General features: G+C 43.4%; 1 protein-coding gene across 1 annotated transcript in view; it reads left to right on the forward strand.

The window, feature by feature from the left end:
• The window catches only part of Ctnnal1 (catenin alpha like 1), a 53,793-nt gene that overhangs the window by 23,318 nt on the left and 3,489 nt on the right, over positions 1-26,986 (forward strand). The window contains exons 4-15 of the mRNA XM_048420235.3: positions 397-516; positions 2,855-2,944; positions 3,964-4,134; positions 5,426-5,626; positions 6,730-6,816; positions 10,466-10,624; positions 12,205-12,297; positions 13,530-13,680; positions 18,194-18,231; positions 24,098-24,148; positions 24,225-24,379; positions 25,704-25,752. Coding sequence (XP_048276192.3) covers positions 397-516; positions 2,855-2,944; positions 3,964-4,134; positions 5,426-5,626; positions 6,730-6,816; positions 10,466-10,624; positions 12,205-12,297; positions 13,530-13,680; positions 18,194-18,231; positions 24,098-24,148; positions 24,225-24,379; positions 25,704-25,752 — 1,365 coding nt within the window. The remainder of the gene's footprint in view (positions 1-396; positions 517-2,854; positions 2,945-3,963; positions 4,135-5,425; positions 5,627-6,729; positions 6,817-10,465; positions 10,625-12,204; positions 12,298-13,529; positions 13,681-18,193; positions 18,232-24,097; positions 24,149-24,224; positions 24,380-25,703; positions 25,753-26,986) is intronic.

Genomic DNA, 26,986 nt, shown 5'->3' on the forward strand with positions numbered 1-26,986 from the left:
AACCAAGTCAATTCCCTAAGTGGTTCTAACCATTGAATCAGCTTTTATGTCTCAGAGGCCCTTCTCTGATGTGTGTGTGTGTGTGTGTGTGTGTGTGTGTGTGTGTGTGTATGCCCACTCGCGTATGTGCCCATGTGTCTGTGTCTGTGTGTCTGTGTGTATATATATGCATGTGTGTGTTTGTGTGTGTGCATGCATGCGTGTTTATGGGTGCATGCATGCTTGTGTGTGTGTGTGTGTGTGTGTGTGTGGTGTGTGTGTGTGTGTGTGTTTCTTTTTTCTCAACTCTCCCACGGACTTTAGGGCCTTCCTTGTTTCCCTTCGCTCCATTCAGCTCTGGAAGTCTCGGTCTGATCGTGTTTCTCTCCTATCAGTAAAATAATTTCTGTCTTGCAGGTCCTTGCCACCATGGAGAGACTAGAGAAAGTAAACAGCTTTCAGGAGTTTGTTCAGATATTCAGCCAGTTCGGAAATGAAATGGTGGAGTTTGCACATCTAACAGGAGACAGACAAAATGTATGTACTTAGCACATTGAAAAGTCTTCAGATAGATGCGTACCTTTAACTTTGGATGGAAATGCAATCTTTTTAATCCCTTGAATTGACTTTGTTATTCACTGTATCTAAGATCTTAGTCTTAAAACCCTCTATAAGTAATCCACGGTATGCAGTAGATTGATGTGTCTTTTTCTTTACATATATGGCAATTAATAATGCCTGCGCTGGGAACAGCCTGGCAGTGTGGAATGCCCAGCTTTCCCTTCCGTGAAGGGTTCCATTTGACTGTTCTATCAGCGCTCGGCAGACAAACTGAATTGGTATGTGTAATTGTAGAACATTCTCTGTATATTTGTTTACTTACTATACTAGATTACTGTTGAGAACACATGCCTTGTTCTAGTTGCACTGGCTGTATTATGTCAGGCATTTAATACACATGATTGCATTTGCTATTCAGAGCATCCACACACTGGGTATTGTTATTATTGTTTTATACATAAGGGAACCAGACCCGAGATGAAGGGAGTTTTTTAAGGTCACTGCAAATGGATGGAATTTGTTACATCTGTTCCCAAAGCCTGTCATTCTTCAGCTGTGGCTTGGAGTCTTTTCTTTGGGACCCGATCCCCAACTCAGACCAGTGTTTCTAAGTTTGGGGAGGTAGAAGATCACAGTATGTCAGGACAGGCTCTTTCTGGTTGGGATTTTTGCTTATGAATCCGTTTTGTCAGCAGGCCTGACCTGTGGTACTGAGATCTGGGCCTCCTCCCTCAGGCCACTCCTTCAGTTTTAGACATGAGCTTTCCTGGTTGCAGCTGCAACTGGGAGGTGGACATTGGCCTGGAAAATGACAGGCTAGGGGGGGGGGCAGTATTTGTCGCTGAAAACAGTTGAATGCGTAAGTGGCTGGCAAGATGGCTGGGTGGGTAAAGGCGCTGCCTGAGTTCAATCCCCAGGATCCACATGGTGGAAGGAAATAACTGACTCCTGCAAGTTGTCCTCTGACCTCCACATGCATGCTATGACATTCGCAAGCCATGCGTGTGTGTGAGCACACACACGGAGGCACAGAAGGCACGTAGACACACAGGCATGCTCATGTATGTGCACTTGCACACAGAACCAACAAATAAATGTAATGTGAATTTTGAAAAGCTACCTGTGTAACACCTTGTCTCCTTTTCTGCTCTGTCACCATTGTTCTTTAAATTGTTGTTTCATTTCTTTTTCTCTCATCATCCTTTTCCTCTGCCCTCCCCACACCCTTCCCCTATCAAGATTATTAGCCTGAGTGTTTTTATAACAGCTGATCATCTAACATTTTCTGGATAACTTGGGCGAGTGTAATGTGACTCAGACTCCAAAGCCCGTGTAGCTCTTTCAGCTGTGTTTCCTGCTGGCCACACAGTTGGGAAACTTCCACTGTTATTTTGATATGTCATTAGAAATTTGGCATGGAACCAGGATGGTGGCTTAGTTCTATAATCCCAGCACTTGGGATTCTAAGGCAGGAGGGTCACCATTAGTTTGAGACCAACCTAGGCTGTTTAGGGGAGCCTGTGCTACATGGCAAGACCCTGTCAAAAATCAAAGGAAAAAAATCAAATTGTTCTCTAGAATATTGGTATAGAGAATATTTCTCCCGAGTCCAGTAAGACTGTGATTAACTCGTTTAAACTGTGCACTTCAGCTGACAAATAGCCCTGGCTGGCCTGGAACCCACTGTGTAGACCAGGCTGTCTCACATTCATAGAGATCCTCCTGCCTTTGCTTCCCTAGTGCTGGGATTTAAGGCGTGCAGCATGTCACCTGGCAGAAGTATCTGTTACATGTGACTCATCGTCAGGTAGAGGGTAGTAGGCACTCTCCCCGCTGGGGCTTTGGTAAGTGCTATGCCTGGTTCACTTTCTTAGTATTTGTTTCCAGAGTTTAAGACCTTTCTTTCTTAATTTGGTCAGAATATGCTGACAATAGCCATCAGCTAGCTGCTTTCTTCCTGCACAGAAGATTCTCATTACTTCCTGGGAACTGCAGTATTCTAGGCACTGGGGACATAACAGTAAGGAAGCCTGCCCCATGGAACTTGTGATTTAGAGGGTGTGGGAGGAGGCGGAGGTAACACAGACATGTGGACTGCAGGTAAGTGACCTCAGAGAGTGAAACCGAGGGTGAAGGGTGTGACTGTTTCCACCAAAGCAGTGATGGTTTAGGAAACATTCTTGTCTCCTCTTTTATCTGTACGGAACAGTGGGATAGGCCTTTTGGACATTGTTGTTGTGGAGTGAATGACTTTTCAAAAGATCAGGTTGCTGATATGATCTTAGACTACCCAGTGATTTAATTTCCTTTTTAGGATTTGAAAGATGAAAAGAAAAAGGCCAGAATGGCAGTGGCGAGGGCCGTTCTTGAAAAGGGCACCATGATGCTCCTCACGGCTTCAAAGGTAAGCGCCTCTGTGGTACTCACGTCAGTCAATGACGAGAGGAACCTGAGCACATACAGCAAATGCGGAAATTTACATTTTTATTTCATTTGTTCTTTTCTCATGCAGAGGACTGACCTCAGTCCCTCGTGCCTGCTAAGCATGTGCTCCACCACTGAGCCTCACCCCCAGCCTCCCCTACTTGGCATTTTTGAAGGGATGAAAACTGTAACCAAGTCAAATATGTTTATTATGAATGCTAACCTTCCTTCCCCAGCTCCTGAATCTGAGCCCGCCTTGATTCAGCAGCTGAGCAGAAGACAGGGATCAAATACTGTGGACAGAGCTAGGCCATACAACGCAGTAAAAGCTGGCCAAGTCAGGATTGGTTAAGCAGAACTAGTCGAGTATGCAGGATGCAACCTCCGTTGGTTTCTTCCATGAATTCATGGCTTCTCCTTTCTATTTCTGCTTTTGTGAAATGATGGGCCAGGAGCATGTGTTCTCAAACAGCAATTGGTACAGTTAGGAGATGAGTTGGTAAACGTCTCCATGGGAGTTGGTAGAGAATTGCCCTTTCTTCTGTGAGCATTTACTGATGCGCTGGGATGAGCAAAACCACAAAAGCAGAGAACCTGGAGTAGACCTTGATTTACATCATGAAAGATGCAGCCACGGTCATCTGTCACTTCGTTCATTGTTCCCCAGTCCTTTCTCGTTCTTGCATGTGTGATGCAGCGCTTTATAAAACAGTTTTAATCGTGATAAAGATGTCGGGTTTTCCCATCATTGAAGTCAAGATGAATTTACTGTTGATGTTTGAAGATACAACTTTTTTTCTCTCTGGTCGTTCACTTAACCTTGCTGTCGCTTTTTACTCATCCTGCTTCCACACTAGTGAGGAGAGGCAGCTGGGGGAGCCGGGGAGCCAGGAGATTTGGGTAAAGAACCATTTTTATTAGCATGGCATGTTCTCTGTAAGATTTTCATGTGCTACGATGCGAGTTGTTATTAAACTAAACCCCTCAACTGTTCTGAAGACCTGTCTCAGGCATCCCAGCTGCGACTCAGCCCATAGAAACAAAGAAGGAGTGTTTGGCCGGATGAGGGTGGCCCTGGATAAGGTCATCGAGATCGTGACTGAGTGCAAACCAAACGGAGAGACCGACAGCTCATCTGTCAGCCTTTTTACTGGAATTAAAGAACTGAAGGTAAGAGTCAAGAGTCGGTTTTTGCTTTTTTCTTTTTCCTTTGGGAGAGCTTCATTATGTATAGGGTTCATATTTGGTGTGATGATGTAGATGATTCTTCTGGGGCTCGAGAGATGGCTCCACACTTGAGAGTGCTTGCTGCTTTCGTAGAGCACCAGTGAGGTTCCCAGCACCCGTGCTGGGTAGCTCGTAGCTGCATGTGACTAGCTGCAGGGACTCCGATCCACTGTGTTAGCTTCCCTGGGTACCCATACTCATGTGTGTTCCTTCTCACACACGAGCACCGTACACATAATTTAACAACTAGAGTGGTTCTCACAGGAAGCAATATATCTCAGGAGCTGGCGAGCTGGCTCAGTGGTGACAGCGCGGGCTGCTCTTGCAGAGGATGAGTTCATTTGCTAGCGCCTGCATGACAGCTCACAGCTGTTTGTGACTCTAGTGCCCGGGGATCTAATGCCCTAATCTGGCCTCCCTGGGCACCAGGCATGCACGTGGGGTCCATATGTACACAAAGGCAAAATCACTCATGCACATTTTAAAAAATCAAATATATTTTGTTACTGTAATGCCGTTCTATGGAAGCCTAACAGTGAGTGACATGGGCTCAGGATTATGTTGACAGACAACACAGGTCCTTGTTTACGGCAGCAGCGCTGTTGAGCTGTTGGTTTAGACTTCTCCATGTAGAGCCTTCTGCAGAATAATCACAGTAGCATACAGTCTCTGCTGGGATTCCTGCTCGTCCTTGTGTGATAGGGTCCACACATCGAGACTGTATCAATAACAATAGCAATACAGCGATTACAGCTCTTGAAGAAATCCTACTAACATTTGGAGCCCTCACTCTGCCCGTTCAGTCCAAGTGCTTTAAATGTGTGGACTCCTGGGGTCCATTCTCTTCTGGGTACTGTTAGGAAGACTGAGCGACAGAGATGGGATGGACTTGTTGCCTCAGGACCAGAGCTGGGATTTGATCCCAGGCAGAGAGCCTTATAGCATTGTCTAATGCAGCATCATTTACTGGATGAGAAAACGAAGGCCCTGGAAGGTTACTAATATGCTAAGGGTTACACACCCATAATGAGCAGAGCCGAGAAGGGCATGGTATCGTTCTGTCTCACTGCCCCTTGGCCTTGTGTGACGATCGAGGTCTGAACAGGGAGTGAAAAAGCAGTGGAGAGAGTCCACTGCATAAGGAGGACTTCCCAGTACATCTCCGGGACTCTGTTAGAACCTGTAGCCCATTTTGGGGATACTGAGATGGATTTTCTGTCCCTTTTGCTCTCAGTTGAATATTGAAGCTCTTCGGGAGAATCTTTACTTTGAGTCCAAGGAGAACTTTTCTACCGCATTGGAAGTCATCCTGGAGCGTGTGGAGGACTTCACCGATTCTGCCTACACCAGCCATGAGCACAGGGAGCGCATCTTGGAGCTGTCTGCTCAGGCAAGAGCAGAGATGCAGCAGTTCGTTTCGGTGTGGATGCAAGCTGTAAGACCCTGTTCATTAGAGCAAATCTTAGGCAATAGCTTCTCGCTTATCATTAGAGAGGTGTGGAAAGTAACACAAGCAATAGTACTATAAGTTTGCTTAGTGCAAGACAAGTGTGTCGTATCCCTTTCCTCCATCCCAGTGGGCAAAACTATGCTTTCCATATGGCTCCCAGCACCTGCCATGTTCAGGCTGCTGACTCTACTCAGGCTGGATTCTGTATCATCATCACCAACTATAGTTGCCCTGTCCCCTCCACTCTTCTGCCAAATTCGTTTCTAGAAAACTCCTCCTCAAATGCTCTTTAGTGTGGCGAGCAGAGAAATGAGCATAGTAGAGGTCCCTGGAATGTGCTGCTGGTGCCATTCAGATGTGCAGTGTGCCTTCCTCTGACAGCTGCTTCGCAGACTATTTTAGAATGCTCGTCGAGGTCTAGACACAGTGGAGATCAGGATGGACCTAGCTGGCCGGCAGAGGTATCTGTCACTCTCACACAGTCTACCGGACTCCATCAGTCCAGACCTGAGTGGCTGGCATGCTTTTAACACGGGAGGCTGTTCGAGAAGCAGCGAACAACACAGGAAGCTTGTCCCAAGTCTCAGCAGTGACTTGCAGAAGCAGGGGTGGAGAGGACAGAGGCCAAAGCATGTTCTGGCACCTTTTATTTATTTCCTAAATCTAGGCTAGATCATGAAGTATTTAATATAGCTCACAGCAAATGGAGGTAAGTAGAAGGGTAGCATAGGTCTGGAAATAAGGAATTAAAGTTTTGGCAGTAAAGAGGAGAAGGCTGTGAAATTTAGAAGAAAGCAGTGACAGTAAGTAGCTGCACTGATTTGGACATAAAGAGTGGAGAGAAATCACAGATTTCTGTGTCCTACTGTGATGGTCAACACGTAAATTAAAGAAATACTTCTACCAGGTCTGGGAGTATACCTCAGGGCCAGAGCACTTGGCCTCATGAGTTTGAGTCATAACATCACAAAAACAAGCAGGAATACTTTTGTTATAGTGTATTAAAATGTACCGTAGTTCGTAGTGATGGCTGAACTGAAGTACCAGAGTCAGAAGGCCATGTGACATGCATACTTCTCTCATTTCAGCAAAGCACCAAGACCAAGAGTGCAGCCGAGGAGCTGGAGCTCACCGTACTGAGGGTCAGCCATAGTCTCAACGAGCTGAGGAAGGAGGTAAGGAGTTTGACCCGCAGCCTCATGCTGTAGGATACATGTGAAGCGCATGCACATTAGTATGTTCCTGTGGCCACAACTTTCTGGTCGTGAGTGTGAAGTCACCACTTATTAACACTGTCATTCTCAAAGCTCACACAGCAACAGGCACAGCCGCCTTCCTCACAGTGGCTGGGGACCATTACGTGTGGCTCATGTGGTCCAGCCACAAGGGTTATTGGTAGCCAAATTGATGATAGCTCTGCCAAATACTTCCTAGCAACACAGCAATAAATAAGATGAATCACAGACCGCACCGCAAAACAGTGTAAGAACCAGGCACACAAGACTGAACAAGCTTCTGCTTCCATCTAGAAAAGTTCTAGATGAGGAAGAACTGAATCTTAATGACAGGAATAGATCAATGACTTCTTGGGCTCAGAAAATGTGAGATATTTACTGCAAAAGGGCAAAGGTGGTCTCTGTGGAGCCATGGAGATAGTTGGAATATTGAGTGTGGTGGGAGTTCTAGGGCTTATGTGTCTGCAAAACTCACCAAACTGAACTTTTAAACTGGGAGCATTTTGTGTGTAAATTATGCCTCATTGAAATTTTCAAATATTCTTGAGTTGGGGAGATTTCCGTGTTCCGGAATGAAAATGTGTTATCTGTGACTGACTTGGGCACTTGCAATGGCACAGTCATATGGTCACGTTTCAGCTAGGCTTGCTCATGCTGCCACTCAGGCTTTGTCCCCGCTGTCTGTGGACACGCTGCACATTTGTGCACATTGTATCCACTGTTCTCTCTCTGTAACACACAGCTGGGCTGCTGCATTCAGCCCCTGTGCCTGCAAAGCCAAAATATTTGCTGTCCGACCCTTTGTGAGATGTTCAAGCCCTGGCTTATTTTCAGTGAAAGAGTCCGAGCATTCCCTCCAGCGTCGACATCTCATGTGCCTGTAGGACTTCCTCACAATCCCACAGCACCCCACCCCTGCTAGAACTCCTGTGGACCACAGAATCTCTTCCCTTTGTCAGTGCTGTGGCTGCTGGTACTGTTTCTGCCAGGCTGTGGCACAGGTAGAGAAGACAGGAAGTTGAGGGTGGAAAGCTTTCTGTGACGTGTGTCCTTCTTCTGTGCAGTAATTTGGAACCAGTTTTTGTTGTTTGTTTTTGCAACGCTGGGAATTGAGGATTATGCATGTTTGGGAAGCAGTCTAACCCTGAGCTATAGTCCAGTGACAGAGGCCTTCACACGGTGGCTTCATACTGTGGATAGAGTACACTGACATTCATTCTTTCTTATGAATGATTTTTGGAGGTTTTCAGAAGTTCTGTGTTCCTACACCACAATACTACAACTCCACATCAAATTGTTCCCTCCAGACCATCCTCCCAAAAGCCTCTCCTCACCCTTATCTCTTCTTTGTTTTTTTGTGTTTTTGAAGCTAGTCCAAGTCTCTGCAGAATGAAGTTGGGTTCTGGGCATTTGTTTCTGTTGTCTATAGGTGATCTTTTTCACACTTTAACCAGAGGCTGACAGTTCTCTTGAGATTTCCTTTAAACTTCCTGTTAAATCTAGAAGGATGTGATTTCCCCAACTGTTTGATTTCATCATATTAAGATTTAATTAAATGCTGAAACGCTGAATTACGAGTGCAGGATGAGTTCCTTTGGCAATAGGATGACTTGCCACATCGACCTTGAGTTCTTGTAAGGGTAAAGAGACCCGACTTGTGGAAAGCTGCCCTTGGACATTGCAGGCAGGACAGAGTATTTGTCTCTTTTGTTGTTAGTGAGTTGTCCTCAGGATGTTTCTAAGAGCTAGAAGACCTTGGCAAGTCATCACTCAGCCACTGATGGTTAAACAAGGTCCTTTTAAATTCTTCTAAGACATTTTGTTTATATAGAAAAGTAAATGTTAATGTCTCTCTGGCTGTGATTATTCTGATTATTATTATTACTGGTTGATAAATGCGGATAGCTCCACTGTTTATTTTATCCAAAGTCCTGTCATTTGAGTTGACATCCAGTTACTTCCATGCGAAAGGAAATTGCTTCTAACAGGATTAATTCAAAGTCAAATTTTTCTTAAAATAATGCTTTTATTAAAACTTATATTTTTTGGCAAATCCCAAGCTACCTCCATCTGCCATATAATTTACATACATACACACACAGGATTTCAGAGTTCATCTGTGCAAAGATACCTAGTATGAGTGAGAGATAAAAATGAGGTACACTTACGTCAAACACAGCTTGAGGACTGTGGTGTCCTTCATATGTTCTTCCTGCCAGAACCCAGAGTTCTTGGAGAGTAGAGTTCTGGGGAACAGGTACACACAGAATGTTCCCTTGTGAGAGCAGTCACTGGGTCCTGCTTGTCAGGGGTCCAGTCATGGCAGGTATTTAATAAGATTTTATCTAGTACTGAGTTGGCTAGCTCTCATTGGGATGCTTTTTCAGAAATCTACTGAAATAATTTTTTAAATGTTAGAAATTGGACTGAGGGCCTTGTGCACGTTGTGGAGCTGCTCTGCCACTAATATTGTTTTTCTTTATTCCACACTGGGAATTAAATTCAGGTCTTGATTGAACTGTGCTATTAGCCCCCCTAAAAAGTACGTAATGACTATAGACCACTATTAGATCTTCCTTTAGTAATGTGTACTTCCTTTAGTAATCTTCCTTTAGGGTTTTGTTTTTAATATTGAAAAATTTTTTAACATTGTCTGTGGGTGTTTGCCTTCGTGTGTATCTAGACACCAGTGTGTGCATGTACTTGCAAAAGTCAGAAGAGGGTGACAGATCTCCTGGGTCTGGGTTTACAGATGGCTGTGTGTTGCCCTGTGGCTGCTGAGAATCAAACCCAGATCCTCTGGAGAACAGACAGTGCTTTTAGCTGCCGAGCCATCTTTCCACCCCTGGGACAGTAAACTCGGAATAGTGTTCTACCTCTCACAGTCTCTGTCGCTAGTCAAAGCGCTTCAATGGGAGAGAGGCTGTGTGAGAGAGACCTCGCTGCTAGGAGAATGAAGAAGGGCCCAGGCTTCTCCACACAGCAGTGCTGCCGGCACCAGTGACTCGGGTGAACTGACGTCACCCTGCTGGTGTGAGGACTAAGATGCTTCCCAGTATTCCAACTTCTGTGGGCACAGGGGATGCTTCACTGTGAACAGATGGGCACAGGGGATGCTTCACTGTGAGCAGATGGGCACAGGGGATGCTTCACTGTGAGCAGATGGGCACAGGGGATGCTTCACTGTGAGCAGATGGGCACAGGGGATGCTTCACTGTGAGCAGATGGGCACAGGGGATGCTTCACTGTGAGCAGATGGGCACAGGGGATGCTTCACTGTGAGCAGATGGGCACAGGGGATGCTTCACTGTGAGCAGATGGGCACAGGGGATGCTTCACTGTGAGCAGATGGGCACAGGGGATGCTTCACTGTGAGCAGATGGGCACAGGGGATGCTTCACTGTGAGCAGATGGGCACAGGGGATGCTTCACTGTGAGCAGATGGGCACAGGGGATGCTTCACTGTGAGCAGGTCAGGTGGACTGTTTTGGGTTTCTCTTCTGTAGTTATTCCAGCTCTTCTCAGGCGCTTGCTCACAAACCTTCTTGTCTATTTCCCTGCCCTGATTGCCTTTCACCCTCACTTGCAGCTTCATCATACAGCGATGCAGCTGGCTGCCGACCTGTTGAAATTCCATGCGGATCATGGGGTTTTAAAAGCATTAAAACTTACTGGAGTAGAAGGCAATTTGGAAGCGTTGGCTGAATATGCCTGTAAACTCTCCGAGCAGAAAGAACAGCTTGTCGAGGTGAGTACAGACTTGCTTTTTAAAAACGTGTAGTTCTCAATACAATAGGGAAATTATGAGAAAATATTAACAGATATGGTTTTTGGCGAGCTTATCCATCTGAGCCTTCTCCTCTTTTCTCTTTGGACTCTGAAAAGTGTAACATGTCTATCCTGTTTTTATAATAGTTTGGCCTCTAAAATAATAAAATATGCTGGAACCTCAAAATACATTTTAAATCTTTTCTTTGTTCTCTCAGATTAGAATCTGGGGTAGCGCAGTGAAGTAATGCAGTTTCTGTTTGAATTTGGTGAATTCTCAGCAAGACAGAGGTGAAGTTAGGATGCTGTGACCAGTGCTTGCTAAGAGGTCTGGGCTCAGGGTTAAGTGGTGGGCAGCTCTAAATGGGGCGCAGTAGGTGAGCAGTGAGGACGGGGCCAGCCCGAGTTAACAGGGGAGGCAGAACCTGAAGCTCCTCTGAGAACTCCCTGACAGGCAATAGAGTTTGGACCAGGCACACAGTCGGCCCAAGGTGACTGAATCAACATGGAAGGGAAATCCTTTTATTACCTTTCCATTGGCCAAACCCAGCTATGGACAACCCAAGGGAGCCTCCCAAGGTTGGAGGAAGGTTTGAGAAGGGAGGGAGTGGATAGGGAAGACAGGAAGGACACTGTCCCTTCCCTGAACCTCTCCTACTCTGCCCCAACACTGTTGAGTGCTGTCACCTGCTACTTGCTATATCATTCCGGTTCATCTTAATTGATAATCTAATTCTTCTACCTATTAAAAATGTTACCATATATCTGCTAGTTTACAAAAGAAAGACAGAGAGAAAAAGAAAGAAAAGAAAAAAGGAAAAGAAAAGCGCTTAATCATACATGTATTTGTGCAATCTGTCTGCTGGTACATACAAATACAGTCTTTACATTATCATGTATCCTGTTCAATAATCCTCACAGGTAAGAAAGTCCCTGCACCTGGCTTTCTCTCCTTTACCTGCTTACATAGCAGCCTGGCAACCTCTAAGGGACATTCTCAAAGTGGATATTTCCTTTATTTGATATATTTGATATATTTGGTTCTGCTCGATGTATTAACCAAATGTTTTTGCTGTAGAAAAACTAACTTTAGGAAACCTGTAACAAACCTTTTAATGAACTGAACAAATTTAAAACTTTCCTTTTTAAGTCTCATGATGTTCACTAATTCTCTCTAAAGGAGGCTTTCTGCTTCTTTATAACCAGTCTACCCAATCCATTGCTATCTCAAAGAAAAAAAGTGTGTGAACTAATTGATCCTGATGGGATCAGCCCTGAGAGAATGGTCACTTGTGATAATTGATAGTTTCACAGTGGGACTCCGGAGCCAGACACAGCAAACGCATGCGCTCTGCTGGACCTTTTAAAGGTTCCCCGTGGTTCTAACATCTCGTGTCCACCTTGTCTCGCTCAGAGAGGAAGCAGAACAGTACAGTATTCCCTGTGTTCTCCTGCTTTGGCCTTCAATCATGCACGAATTCATTCTTAGGTCTGTAAACTTCATTTTCTTTATAAGAAGGAAGGGTGCGGAAGGTGAACTGTAGACATGCTTTCTTGTAGACGTGTCGATTGCTGCGGCATGTGTCTGGCACGGAACCCCTTGAAATAACCTGCATACATGCTGAAGAGACGTTTCTGGTGACTGGCCAGCAGGTATGGAAATGGCAGGTTACTCTTTCTCTCCGTGTGCTGACTGTGTAACACCTGTGGGGGAGGCGAGCGGGAAGGTTGCGAGAGAAACAAGGACACTGGGGGTTTGTTGGTAATGTTCCGGAACGTGCTGCCATCCCACCGGATCACGTTCTCTGCCAAACTGGAAATTGGCTCAAGTAACTGAAATGCTAGATTATATCTATTTTAATTGAAGTTGTTTGCAATGCAGGTCCCTATCATACACTTACAAAGAAAGATACCTGTTGTTGGTTATATTTACTCTTTGGGGGCTCACCACCCTGTTCTCAAATAAATACATGAGACTTATTCTTACTTATGGATGCCCAGCCTTAGTTTGGCTTGTTTCTAGCCAGCTTTTCTAATTTAAATCATCCTGTTTCTCTTTAACTATGTTTTGCCTCAGGGCTTTTTACCTTGCTTTATTCTATATATCTTCCTTTCCTTCTTACTCTGTGACTGGCTGTGTGGGTGTCCCCTGGTATCCTCTTCTCCTTTTCTCTCTCCTTCCCCTTTTCTTGAGCCTAGATTTCTGCTCCTACTTATTCTCCCTGCCTGGCAACCCCACTCACCCCTCTCTTCTGCTTAGCTATTGTCCGCTCAGCTCTTTATTAGATCAAAAGGGGGTTTTAGGCAGGCAAAGAAACACAGCTACAGAGTTAAACAGATGCAACATAAAAGAATGCAACACATCTTTGCATCATTAAATATTCCACAGCATAAATGAGTGTAGCACATCTTTTTTAATGTAGTACATCTTAAAATAATATTCCACAACAGATATCAGTATGTAACAAGCCACAAAAATACATTTCAGTTTAATAATTCTTAAGGACACTGGTTGTAAAAGAACAAATCAGGGCCAACTAGATGGCTCAGTGGGTAAAGGCACCTGCTGACAAGTCTGATGACTTCCTCAGGACCACACAGACAGAACCAACCTGGCAGGCTGTCCTCTGACCTCCCCCATACACATCACTGTGAGCATGCACACATAAAATTATTAAGTAAAAAAAATATAAACAAAACAAAACCAGTGTTTGCCTCAGTGTTAGTTTAAAATAAGATTCCATTGGATGCAGAGTAACTATCTCAAGTTAAGCGATGACACTTCATGCTATTAGTGACTGATAACCAGAATCAGCCATGTCACAAGTCGGCAGTAAAGGACGGAGAGGTTAGAGATTGCACCCGTGTTTCCGGTGTCCATTTAGATCATTTCTGCTGCTGAAACATTGACGCTGCATCCATCCAGCAAAATTGCGAAGGAAAATCTGGACGTATTTTGTGAGGCTTGGGAATCTCAGATTAGCGACATGGCAGCGCTGCTACGGGAGATCAATGATGTGTTTGAAGGAAGACGAGGTGAGACACTGTCCACTTGTTAAAATATTTCAGCTTTTATCTATGTATTATCTTAGTGTAACTGTCTTAGTGTTTTGTTTTTAATGATAAGCCGTGGGTATAAACTTATCATGTTATATACTCCAGCTGGGTTATTTTTTTTTAAGATTTATTTATTTATTATCTATATAGTGTTCTGCCTGCATGTGTGTCTGCAGGTCAGAACAAGTCACTAGATCTCATTACGGATGGTTGTAAGCCACCATGTGGTTGCTGGGAATTGAACTCAGGACCTTTGGAAGAGCAGTCAGCCCTCTTATACTGAGCCATCTCTCCATCCCCCAGCTGGGTTATTTTTGTAAAAAAAAATGTCTCCCATAAAAATAATAAAATAAGTATTGTTTTGTTTTTATTTAGTATCTAATCAATGAATTTTATTAGACTGCAATGTAGTTGATATCCAAATTGGCATTCTAATTTTTTTACTGAAATCAAACCAGAATTTTGTTTCTTTTACATTTTTATTTTTTAATTTTAGTATAAAAGCACTGTACAATACAGAAATTCTCTGATTTAATTCTATTACATTCATAAAAAGTGAATGTAATTATTTAACCTCAAATGCCTCCCTTTTGCTTGGGTGGAATCTCTTTCCTTGGTGACTACGTAAACTTGGGATACTGCCCGTGGTGGGTAAGCTGACTGGTATTTGTACAACATGTAAGCTGGTACTGCACAGTGTTTTGGACGGGCACCATTATTACTCTGTGTTAATGTCAACTGGTAGTTTTGATTACTGTCCACCATCCCTTGCCTGATGATCTATGTTTATGTGTCTGTCTGTCTGTCTGTATAGATTTTCCCTATGAATGGCTTCCATTAGCGTTAAAGCATGCCTTTTTAAAATTAAAATGTTATTTAAAGTCATAACATCAAATTAAATATTTTTATTGGAGATGAGTATTTAAATGTTTTTCGTTAAAAATTAACACATAGGATACATGTTGACTGACCTAAAAATTCGGGAATTCTATATCCCTCGTTTTCCTTCCATGTCTTTGGGTCAGCAAGCTCACCATCAGCTGACTGCAGAGTGAATCTGGGTTTCTCTCTTTGTCCTGATCCCTCCACTGAGGGCCTGAGCAGACTTTCTCTTTGTGTCTGGGATCCTCAGGTTCTAGGCCATGGTGTTTGATCAGCACTGTGGTCTTTCTTTTCTATTATTTGTCTAAAAAAGAATTTAGGATGACCTTTTCCCCTCTTATGCTGGGTCAAATTTCCAGTGGAAATTAGAATGGTAAAAGGAGCCTGAAACAGAATGACTCCAGACACACGCAACCACGCTAACGTGGTCATCGAGAGGTGTGCAGCTATATAATAGAACCGTGCAAACAGCCCTGCCGCTGTCTATTGGGAGTTTGGTAAGGGCCAGAAGTGTACCTATCACATTCAATCTTCTTAGTAACCCACAAGACATAGTATTTCTGGGGTTTGTCACTGGAGAAGTGGAAGGTTAGAGAAGTGAGTGAGTTCTGCAGTGTCTCAATCAATCACAGGGGGTGAGATTCTCACTGAGTCTGCGTGATGCCAGGGGTGAGGTTGTCTCAGCCCCTCCCACTCGTTAGTAGGGCGGTAAATCTACCTGGCTGTAAAGTTTTCTAGTGGGAAGGGATGAGCTCTGTGACAAATGCTCACAGCTGTGCTCTGGGTTCTCTCTTTCCAAAGCCATTTCAGAAGGCTGGCGAGATCTTAGGCCTGGGCAGTGCAAGGAACAAATAATCAAGGATCAGGAACCTGGATCCTTGTTTAGTTTTCTGCTTAGTATCTCAGAGTAGTCTAGAAAAGACAATTGAATATAACAGTCCGTTAAGAATAGAGTCCTGCCAGACGGTGGTGGTGCACACCTTTAATCCCAGCACTTGGGAGGCAGAGGCAGGTGGATTCTATGAGTTTGAGGCCAGCCTAGTGGTCTACAGAGAAAGTTCTAGGAAAGCCAGGACTGTTATATAGAGAAACTTTGTCTTGGAAAACAAAACAAAACAAAACAAAACAAAACAAAACAAAAGAAGTTCTACACAGGGCTCAGAGGTTAAGAAAACTGACTGCTGTTTCGGAGGTCCTGAGTTCAGTTCCCAGCAACCACATGGTGGCTCACACCCATCTATAATGAGATCTGGTGCCCAGAACATTATATAGATAATAAGTAAATAAAAAAAAAGAAGTTCTACACACATTATCTGGCCCATCATGCTTACAATGTGTTTTAGCTCGCTCTTTCTTTCTTTCTTTCTTTCTTTCTTTCTTTCTTTCTTTCTTTCTTTCTTTCTTTCTCTTCTTCTTCTTCTTCTTCTTCTTCTTCTTCTTCTTCTTCTTCTTCTTCTTCTTCTTCTTCTTCTTCTTCTTCTTCTTTTTTGCTGTTTTTGTGACTTTGGGTAAGTCCTTTCACACCTCAAGTTTCCACCTTAAAGCAAAAAGTTAGAGTAGATCAGAGTGGGCAACTGTATAATGTGACTGTTGCCGTTCTTACTCATAAAACACAATTGTTGAGCTCTGCTGAATTTCACACACCTTTAATCCCAGCACTCAGGAGGCAGAGGCAGACAGATCTCTGTGAATTTGAGGTCAGCCTGGTCTACAGAATGAGTTCCAGGATAGCTACACAGAGCTACCTTGCCTTGAAAAACAAAACAACAAACAAACAAAAAATTGCTGGTGTATTGGTCTGGAAAGGTGGCTCAGCAGCGAAGAGCATTGGCCACTTTTCTCTCTAGAATGGAGCGCTGGTTCAGTTCCCGGCACCCACATGGTAGTTCACAGCCATCTGCATCTCCAGTCCCAGGGGATCTGACACTCTCTACTGGCACAGGTGTGATCCACAGACAGATGAAGCGAAAACACTCACACACATAAAGTAAAGAAATATTCTTTTAAATTACTGCCTGCTGACTGATGCTGCTGTGCTCACACACATGGCTCCTTGTCCTCTCCCACCAGCCACTAGACAGGCTAGGGTTCAAGCAGAATTCTGTAGTTGGTTTTGGGTGGCGCAGACACTGTGGTTTCTTGTATTTTTATATTGGATTAGCAAATGAATAAGAACCTAAGAGAATACAGGGATCGAGCAGGTGGCAAACACTACTGTATGGTGCAAGTTTTTTTTTTTTTTTTTTGGTACAAGGTCCTGTGTTTAATCCCTACCACAAGAAAGAACATCAAAGCAAAAGCAACAACCGAAAACCTCAGCAATTGTTTTTCAAATCTTTTTTAAAACTTTGTACTCACTCATTTTCTTTACTTATAACTAAAATACTCTGTTAAATAAAAATGGTTACTAAATGTCTTAGTTAGGGTTTTTATTGCTGTGGTAAATATCATGACCAAAAGTAACTTGTGTCAAACTGACCCAAAAACCTGATCAGGACACTCAAAGAACTGACTCCCCCACCCTCACTAAAATGTTGATGCTAAGCCAGGCAGGAGACAGGCTGGGGGATCTCTGTCAGTTTGAGGACAACCGGGTCTACAAAGCAAGTTTCAGGACAGCCAAAGCTCATACCCAGAGAAATCCTGTCTCAAATAACCTAAAATAAATAAATAAATAAAATAATAATAATAAATAAAATGTTAGTGTTAAGTGTATTTGAAAAGTAGCAACATGGGTGAATGTGGATTTCTAATCTTAATTCTTTACGCTATTTGGTTTGTTTTTTAAAATTTATCCTTTCACAAATCTTATCTTAAATTCTTGCCTAAGCTATCACAGACTAACTTTAAAGAAGAAGTCAAAGCTGGGATTGGTGGTCCATGCCTTCAAACCCAACACTGAGGAGACAGAGGCAGGCAGATCGCTGTGAGTTTGAGGCCAGCCTGTTATACAGAGTCAGTTCCAGGACAACCAGAACTATATAGAGAAACCCTGTCCCAAACAAACAGACAAAGCAAACCATGAATAAATCATCCATTGTAAACTGATCTACAAGCCAGGAAGATGGCAGACAGGGCAGGGTGAAGTGGACAATGCAGATTGCAATGTCCTCCCTTTCCTGTTGTCCACTCCATGCTGCATGCCATTTCACAGCCCCCACCCCATGTGCTGTACTTAATTCTTCTGTCCTGTCCCCGAGTGAGCACACAGTGTGAGGTGAGCTGGAGATGATGTGATTTGGTATGTAGAGGAAGGGAAGAAGCACGGATGCTGGTCCTGATGAGAGGATTCTGGTTTTGGGAGTAGTGGGCTGCTGTAAGGATCTCTGTGAATGAGGCTGCCAGGAAATGGAAGTCAGTGCCTATGACACCTGCTTTTCCTTTTCCCTTTACTCGGGGGTGAGCTCTGGCTTGTAGGTGCCCAGATGCAGGAGTTGACAGTCTTCATGTTTGCAAGCCCAGTCATGCTATCATATCTGAATCACATGTAATCAACAGTCTGCATTATCACAACTAAACTGACATATTTGTTTGTTATTTGAAAAGCTAAATGTGAATAATAAAACTGTATCAGTAGAAAAAGTTCTTAAGTGATGTGTGTTATTTGCAGGAGAGAAGTATGACCATCTTTCGCTTCCAAAGCCCATGGTAAGTACAGGAGCCCTGGGTGCTTCCATTTCAACTGTGCTCTCTTTGCCCGTTGCTAGTCACCTCCCTCAGCAGTGGGGGCAAGTGGACAGTGAGTGTCCACTGTGCAGTCACTGCTCTGGGCAGCAGCCTCCATGTGGCCCTACCTTAATATCTGTGCTCGGCTTTGGGGGTTGAGAGGATAAAGGAATCTGCGAAGTGGGAAGTGGCTTTCTGTTCATATCTTTGGTTTAGTTTGCAAAGCAATGTTGGAATTATTTTCTGTATATGTAGACATTCGTTGCCACATTTGGTAGCGCACACCTTTAATCCCAGAATTTCGGAGGCAGAGGCAGGCAGGTCTGTGTGAGGTAGAGGGCAGCCTGGTCTACACACTGAGTTCCTGGGCTACAGCGGAGACCTTATCTCAAAATAGTAATGTTTATATGCTTTCTACTTGGGCAAAAACATGCCCATGGGAAAGAAAATAAAGAGGAATAAGTTAGCTGTACAGTGGTCCTAAAACCCCTTTTAGGAATTAAAATTTCTAGCTTTTGGCTGATAGCCTTTTAACATCACATTACCCATGTATTATTTTGGTGAACTCTGAGATTCATTTCTAAATAACATGACATCTATAATTGTGAACATAATGCAGGATATTTAGAAAACAGAGACTATGGAAAAATATCAGTTATCATGACTACTAGTTTTTTTTTTTTTTTAAGTAATCAAGTACCCTGATAGCCAAACTTCAGAAGCGGGGTGGGGGACACAACAAAACAAACAGTTAAAGCAGCCTGCAGAAGCAGCCTCTGAGTGAGACGACATCATGGTGGCAGATGAGAAAGCGAAAGACGTAAGACTGTAAGACTACGCCCAGCATGAAGTTAGAACCATGTCCCCAGTCATAAAGAAAGGACTGTGGTGTCTAATACACACAACAGGTCAGAACAGACCAATGTGCCCGGCCATCAGATGCCCCTGGATCAGTTTCTGCTGCCCAGGTGGTACACCGGGCACTGGGTGGGAATGATGTCGAATGGTGAACCACACGGGGAGGAGCTGAAAATACCCTGATTGCTGTGTGTTTCTGGTGCCTAGAACTGTCTGGCCCAAATTGGATAATCAAAACATTAGTTGGGTGAATCATTGCATCACTGAAAAAGACAGGATGGTCTTTCAGACACATACCTAATAAAAAATTAAGGTGGCTATGCAAAGAAAAAGCAATTTTTGAAGTTGATTTTATATAGTATTTATATAGTATTTCATTCCTGGTATATCCCAAACATTATCAGCTCAACATGGGACTGTAGAAAACTTTCTAGCCTCTTTGTTGTCGTAAGTCTTTAGAATCTGGGGTGTATTTTACACATATACCACACCCTAAATCAGGTTGGCTGTGCTGTGGGTAACAGCTGCTACATTAGATAGTACATATTTAACCTTACATAAAAAGAAAATGAAGAGAGGAGAGAATTTCTTAACTATTAATAGAAACAGAGTGATGAATACATGGCGTCAGAAGACAGTACGGACAGTAACATGATCGGTAATAAGACTTTCATGTCTGGGAATAGTAATAGCAGCGGGAATGACTGGTGTGGAGATGAGAACGGATGCCAAGCGAATCCTCAGAGTTTCTGACAGGAGCTGCTGAGATGGCGCAGTGGTTAAGAGTGCATACTGCTCTTACAGAAGGCTTAAGTCTGCTTCTCTGTACCCATGTGGGGTGCCTCACAACCCCCTGAAACTGAAGCCTAACAGTATCAGACACCCTTTTCTGGGCACTTGTGCGCGCACGCGCGCGCAAGCACGCACGCACACACTCATCACGGGTCCGTGCTGAAATACTTTTGTAAACTGAGCAGAGGCAGAAGGAAAATCAAATATAAAACTGCAGAATCATTTTGTGAATTTTTGGAAACTGTTTTCTGTGCCTTAATTTATCATCAACACAGTCTGGAAGTATGTTTTTTCTAATTCTCCTGTTTTGACCCACCTTGACTCCAATAACGTCCTGCTGTATTTAATCAAATGAAGACGTGTTGATTGTCTTAAGTGCTGTATGTTGGGGCTTCTATGAAATAGTCTAGGATAATCAAAGACACAGCTGGGGCTGAGACTGCACGCCTAGAGCCCTAGCACTGGGAAGCCTGAGGATCAGGAGTTCGATATCAGCCTGGGCTGTAAGACAGATTCCCAAAGCAAGACAAAACAAAGACAAAAGCAGCAACAATGAAATAGGAAAAGCAACAGTTCACACTGTTGCTCCCTGAGAAAGCGTTTGCCGCCCATGACCAGGCACCGGACTCCATCCCCAGAGCTGAGGGAAATGGCAGAAAAAGACAGCTCAGACCCTAATGGGTTGAATGAAAGGAAGATTTTATGGAACTTAGTAGGTTGTACCCCCACCCAATCTTTAGTAATATTGTTTCAAAATAGGAACCATTTCCTTAGTTGAATGTAGCACAGCTAACTCTATTTTTAAGAAAATTTTAGCTCTTTTGGAGAGCAAATTTTTGAGTCTCATGCTATTTATATTTGGAAGTCTTCAGCTTTGTATAACAAACTGCACTTCCCAATAGTGTCCACCAGGTGGCAGGCTTGATTACATTTTTATTTGTTCATTTTTACACTTATTTTTCTGGGGGTGGTGGGGTTGTTGTGAGCATGTGCCTTGGTTGGTGTGTGCAGGCCCAATGACAGTGTGAAGGGGTCGGTTTTCTTTTTCCACTGTGTGGTTCTTGGGGACCAGACTTAGGTTGTCAGGTCAGGCAGCAACAAGGGCTTCTGCCCACTGAACTATGATGCTGGCCCTATGGCCACATTTTAAAGATAGTTTGAGCTGGGTGGTGGTGGTGCATGACTTTAATCCCAGCACTCGGGAGACAGAGGCAGGTGGATCTCTGGGATCTCTGTGAGTTCGAGGACAACCTGGTCTATCTACAAGAGCTAGTTCCAGGACAGGCTCCAAAGCTACAGAGAACCCCTGCCTCAAAAAATAAATAGATGAATAAATAAGTAAGTTAGAAAATAAGTAAATAAATAAGAATGTGCTCAGGAGATACACCCAGGAAGTCTTGGTGTTCTTGCCATAAAATTATTTTAAAAAGATGGTTTGTTTACCTTTTCTGCAATTCCCCCTGACATTAATTAAATACTTCTGCAATTAAATTAGTAAAAAATAAAAACCATGTAACCCAACTAGTTGATATGAGAAAGATAAGGAATAAAGTCTAATAAAGATAAGGAATAAAACCTCAAAGCATTGAGAAGGTGCTGAGTTTTCTCCACAGATTGCTTTGTGATCTACTAGACCAAGGAAGGGACGAAAGACCAAGTGATGCTCAGGAGTCAGTTCTCACGAGCACAGGCTTGTGTTTGCGTGTGTGCACGCATGTGCATAGTAGCACAGTTTCTCTACACAAACTGATGTTCTGTCTCTCTATGCTTCTGTCTTTAATTGGAAATATCAGAATGTTTGTGTTCAGATGTAAGGAAGATACTGTTTGCTCATGTGGTGTGTATGCATGTTTGTATGTGTGTGTATACACATGTGTGTATCTGTTTGTGTGTATTCTTGCTTGTGTGTGTATGCATGTGAACACGTGTATATATGTGTACGTTCATATATTTGTGTTTATTCGTGCTCATGTGTGTGTGTGTACAACTTGTGTATGTTTATATAAATCAGGAAGCTGTCGTGTCATGTGGAACATGGTCTGGGAAATTTGTCACAGGTGATTTCATCATTTTGAGAAAACCCCAGAGAGTACCTGGCATAACCTAAGGTGGCTATGACCTTGTTAGTAGTCTTTTTTAGAGAAGGGATCATTCATCACAGGTTGGCCTTGAACTTACTATGTAGCAGAGGATGTTCTTGGATGTCTTGAATTCATATTTTTTAAAAAAAATTGATTTATGTATGTGAGTTTTGTCTGCATGTATGAATGTGCATCATATGTGTGCCTGGTGCATAGAGGGCATTGGATCCCCTGCAACTGGAGCTGCCCTCCAGGTTCTGAGAACGGACCCAAGATTGTCCACAAGAGCAGCAAGTGCTCTTAACCACTGAGCCTTCTCTCCGGAGCCTAGACATAATTTTATGGGACCGCGACTGTAAATTGGCCTGTTGCTGACGAAAATGTTGTTAGGTGGCATATGACTGTCTTCCTCTCCTTTTCTGCCCTTCTTGCCTCAAACGTGTGCAGACATGCATGTACAGATGGACCCTAACTTATACATGTTTACCTCACACATGTTGAGGAGAAATTATGCTTTAAATTTTGATCTTTTCTAAAGTTCGCCCTCAATGTTCTGATCCTCTTCACAGTGCTGGGCAATGCCAGGGAGGGGCAGCTTCCAGGGAAAGGTGTGAAGCTGAAAAAACACAACCGATGCTCCACAGTGTCCTGTGCCCATGGGTCAGCTGTTCTGGATGCATTCTTTCTGGCGACACTGAGGAGGAACTGAACCAAGAGTCTTACATGCATAGCAAGGAAATGTTCTAACTGTACTGTAGCATTTTTTACTTAATACATTTTCAACTAATAATGGGTTTATCAGTCTGTAACCCATTACTAAGTTGAGGGGTATCTGCATATGTACTTGAAAAGTTTAGTGATGAGAGCTGGGGAGATGGCTTAGTAAACACAGTGACTGAGTTCAATTTCTAGCATCTATATTACAAATATAACTCCAGCTCCACGAGATCTGTACCTTCTTCCAGCTTCCAATGGCACCTGGCATGCACATGGTGCACATGCATTCATTCAAACAGAACACCCATGCACATAAAATAAAGTTAAAAAATTAAAAGTTTTGATTTTTTTCTTAAGCTAGATAGGTACATGAATATTTATTTAACTGTAATTCACATCTAGCATATACATATGTAAATATATTGTGAGTGTGCTTGCATGCGTGCATGCATGTGTGTGTGTGTAATTTGGATATGTGTTTTCACTGGACCTATGGCTTTCTCCAGCTATTGGCCAGTTTGCTTCTACTGGCCCTCTCTGTTCTGGAACTCCTGAGATAACTATGGAGCTCCTAACATGTCTCTGAAAAGGAGAAATTCTCACTGTGGGCTGTCATCTCCAAGGAACTTTTTAATAAACATTTCAAAGAGACATTGCTGTAGTTAGTGGTAGTCACATTGTGGTTCTCTGTTCTTGACAAGAATAGGTATGTATCTCTGGACTAGTCTGGTGATCCAACTGTGATAGGTTTCTTCCCTCCTAGAGGAAACGCACTGAGCTCCCAATAGTTATGTGAAAACAAACGTGCTCTTTCTAAAATAGGAACCCATTGAGCACTGGTTCATGTGAAATCCTAAATTTAAAGTGAAACGCCTTGATAACTTGGGTTCAGGATTAGCAACTTTGCTGGCAGTGAGACGAGGGTGTTGGAGTTCAGAGAGTGGAAGCCATTAGATTGTCGTCATACCTAGCAGGAAAGTACTTGCAGAACCTTTAGTCATTAATTTTAATAGGCATTTTACCAGAATCATTCAAATGTTACAATATTTTTATTATAACAGAGGCCAGGGAGCTTTGGGGGCATTATCAGTGGATTCTGAGAATATTTTAGGTGTTGTCTTGAGGCCCTAAAGACCTTGTGAAAAAGAGGAGAGCAGCCAGCAGCACAGAAAACAGACTGCCGGACATGCTCGCCTTTTCCCCTGGACCTGAATTCCCAACTGCTGATTTTCCCCAAGCAGAAGTCACCTAGTAGAATATTACAAGTGTGGTTGACTGCAGTTTAACTACCTGCTGGGTATGGTCAAGTTAGGGTCCCTCACAAGTTCGTTTGTTTTCTGTTACTGCCGTCTTTCCTCACAACTAAATACTAATATTTTCTAATTTTTTTATTGTCACAGAAGAACAATGCAAACCTGAAATCCTTAAAGCCTGACAAACCTGATTCAGAGGTAAGCTCTTCGGTTGTGTAACAAGACTGTAAGATTGCATCAATAGCGACAGATGTGTGATCAAATGTGTTTGTAGGAGCAAGCCAAGATAGCAAAGCTGGGGCTGAAACTCGCTTTGCTCACCTCCGATGCTGACTGTGAACTTGAGAAGTGGGAGCATCAAGAGAATGAGATCGTTCAACACGGCCGGAACATGTCCAGGATGGCCTATTCTCTGTATTTATTCACTAGGTAATGCAGTGACATTTTGATTTGTTTATTTACATATTTGCATATTCAGGTACTTTTGAGACAGGGTCTCATACTACAGCTCAGGCTGGCCTGCAACTTGCAGTAATCTTCCTGTCTCAGGCTCCTGAGTTCTGGGACTATAGGCATGAACCATGAATAACTAAATCTTTAAAGCCATGAGCATAGATTGGGGAGTGTGAGGGACAACTCCATGGAGGGACAGAGGCCAGCTGCAGCTCTGCCGACTGGGGCAGAAATAGTTAGGTTCGGGAAAACACCATTCCTGTAGTGCACGGGTGTAGAATGCCTGCTCACTTAGGCACGTCTCTAACAGAATGATCTCCCTGTGGTCAGAGCACAGGCTGTGTTTACTGCAGAGCCTGTGAGCCTCCTCTGTTGCCCTCAGGCCCCGCGCTTTACCCCCTCATTTAGGTTCCCCTTGCAAGCCCACTTGCTAGCCTGCAGCCTGGAGGAAGGAGATTTATAGTCTTCCTGAGCATGCTTCTAGCCCTTCCTCAGATTATTGCTTGAAATCATTATAATCATTTATACAATGTATTAATGATTATTTCTACATAATAATTCCTATTTCTTAATAAATATTGAAAGTATTCTAGTAATTTTCAATATTTTATTAAACTGTCAGTTATTTATAACTTGGGATACGATTTTGTGTCATGGCTCCAGTTGGCTGTCTCAGCGTTCAGCAGAGACCAGGAGCATGGCTGTTAGTACAGGTGTTGCTGCAGGAGGACGCATCCTCTGCTTTGTGCCGAGACCACCACCCTCTAATGCATTCTGCTGCAATCTGCCTTTCCTTTTTTTCAGAGTTCTTCATTCTTGGTAGCTTTTAAATGCATGGATAAAACTGGTCAACACAAATTGTATTATTATTCTTTTCTACATATGGAATTGGGATTTTATATATGTCTCATTGAAGCTGCAGCTGAGTTTTGGACAGGGCTGAAATCTGAATTGAGGACTGACCGACCTTGGGTCTGCTCTTTTGACTGCATAAGGAATGCATTTTGGTTGAGACATGTTATTGGATCTCATGTATTTATTCATGAAGCAAAATGAAAAGGACAAAGAGCACTAATTAACTGGCCAGTTTTAGTTTTCTTTGCATTATGAAATTAACATACATAATTTTAACTTAGGAAGTAATAGAGTTGTTTTAAGAAAAACTTCACAATATTATATGTGTGTTCACATTATCCTTTAAAAATTTGAGTTCCGCTAAAATACAGAATGCTCTAAAGCATAAGTGTTACATAAGCCAATGTCCAGGTAATGTTTATCCTCTTAACTCCTTCTATTGTAGAGGAGAGGGGCCACTGAAGACATCGCAGGACTTAGTACACTTCCTAGAGGTAGGTTTTATTTTCACAAGTGTTAAGACCGTATAGGATAAAAGGAGAAAAGTGAGGGGTAGTTGGGAAGACTTCTCTATGGTAGCCTTTGGGTAGGGGTGTTATCGAAGTGGGAGGTTGGAAGGGTATGTGGGGTGAGAACAGTTCAGAGGCAGAACAAGGGCAGCGGCCATGACACTAGATGCACCTGGAAGACTCAGGAGGCCATGAGGATGAAGGGCTGAGCCACTGCAGGGTGGCCATGGCATCTCTGCAGAGCTGTGACGTTCTTTTGTTTCAAGTGTGATGCTGGTGAACCCGCTCAGAGTTGAGAAGCAGTGGCAGGGTAGACTGTCTAAAAGGAGCAACGTTGGCTGAGGTGGGGAACGCCAGGGGAGAACATCAGGTCTAGAGAGTGGAAGTCGCATCATGTTGAACGCCAAGGCTGATGTTAGGATGGACAGAGTTTTGGGAGTTCTTAACTTTAAGGTGCTTTTACAACCGTGATGTTCAGACAGATGGACAGACACAGAAGAGAAGCTGTGAGGGCTGAGAATGTCAAAAAATGAGGGGTGTGGGGAAGTGTCAGCAAGGAAGCCTGCAGGCTCCCCTTTCAGGGCTAGGGGGAAATGCAAAGGACTGTTCCCCATGAGGCCATGTTAGCCAGCAACTGCAAGGTATCAAGCCTGTGACTAGGAGGTCAAAGTTCACTCTCTCCGTCCATATTCTTTATCTAGCTTACTATCAGGACTCTTTTTCTTCCTAAATCATTTGGATATGTGCCTTATTACTGTTGCCAGGTACATTCATCTTCCTTCCTTATGGCTGTGGTAGTACTTTAAAAAGATTTATTGTGTGTGTTTCACGGGCATGCACGTTTTGATTTTAATGTGTCCTGACTGTTCCTGAACTTGTCTGGCCTGGGTTTCACTCCTCTCCATAGTCTTGTTCACTTAATTGTAAAATGCAATGTGAACAGACAAAAATCTGAAAATTATCATAAAATGTTAACAGTCTGGATTGGCGCTCTCGGATAGCTATGTGGAATGTGTCTGGAAACAAATTTGGTCACGGTTAGGTGGAGGGAGCAGCATTTTAACCTGACCTCATTCCCCAGGACTCATGACTCGTATACTTGAGGATTTAAAAAGTAATGTATTATTTTTGACAATTTTATACATGTATATACATTTTGGTCCTATTCTCCCCCTGCCCCTCCCTCAGGAACTCCTTTCCTTCACTTCAGGCCACGTGC

Source organism: Myodes glareolus, chromosome 16, assembly GCF_982192425.1.
Source record: "Myodes glareolus chromosome 16, mMyoGla1.1, whole genome shotgun sequence".
Taxonomy (NCBI): domain Eukaryota; kingdom Metazoa; phylum Chordata; class Mammalia; order Rodentia; family Cricetidae; genus Myodes; species Myodes glareolus.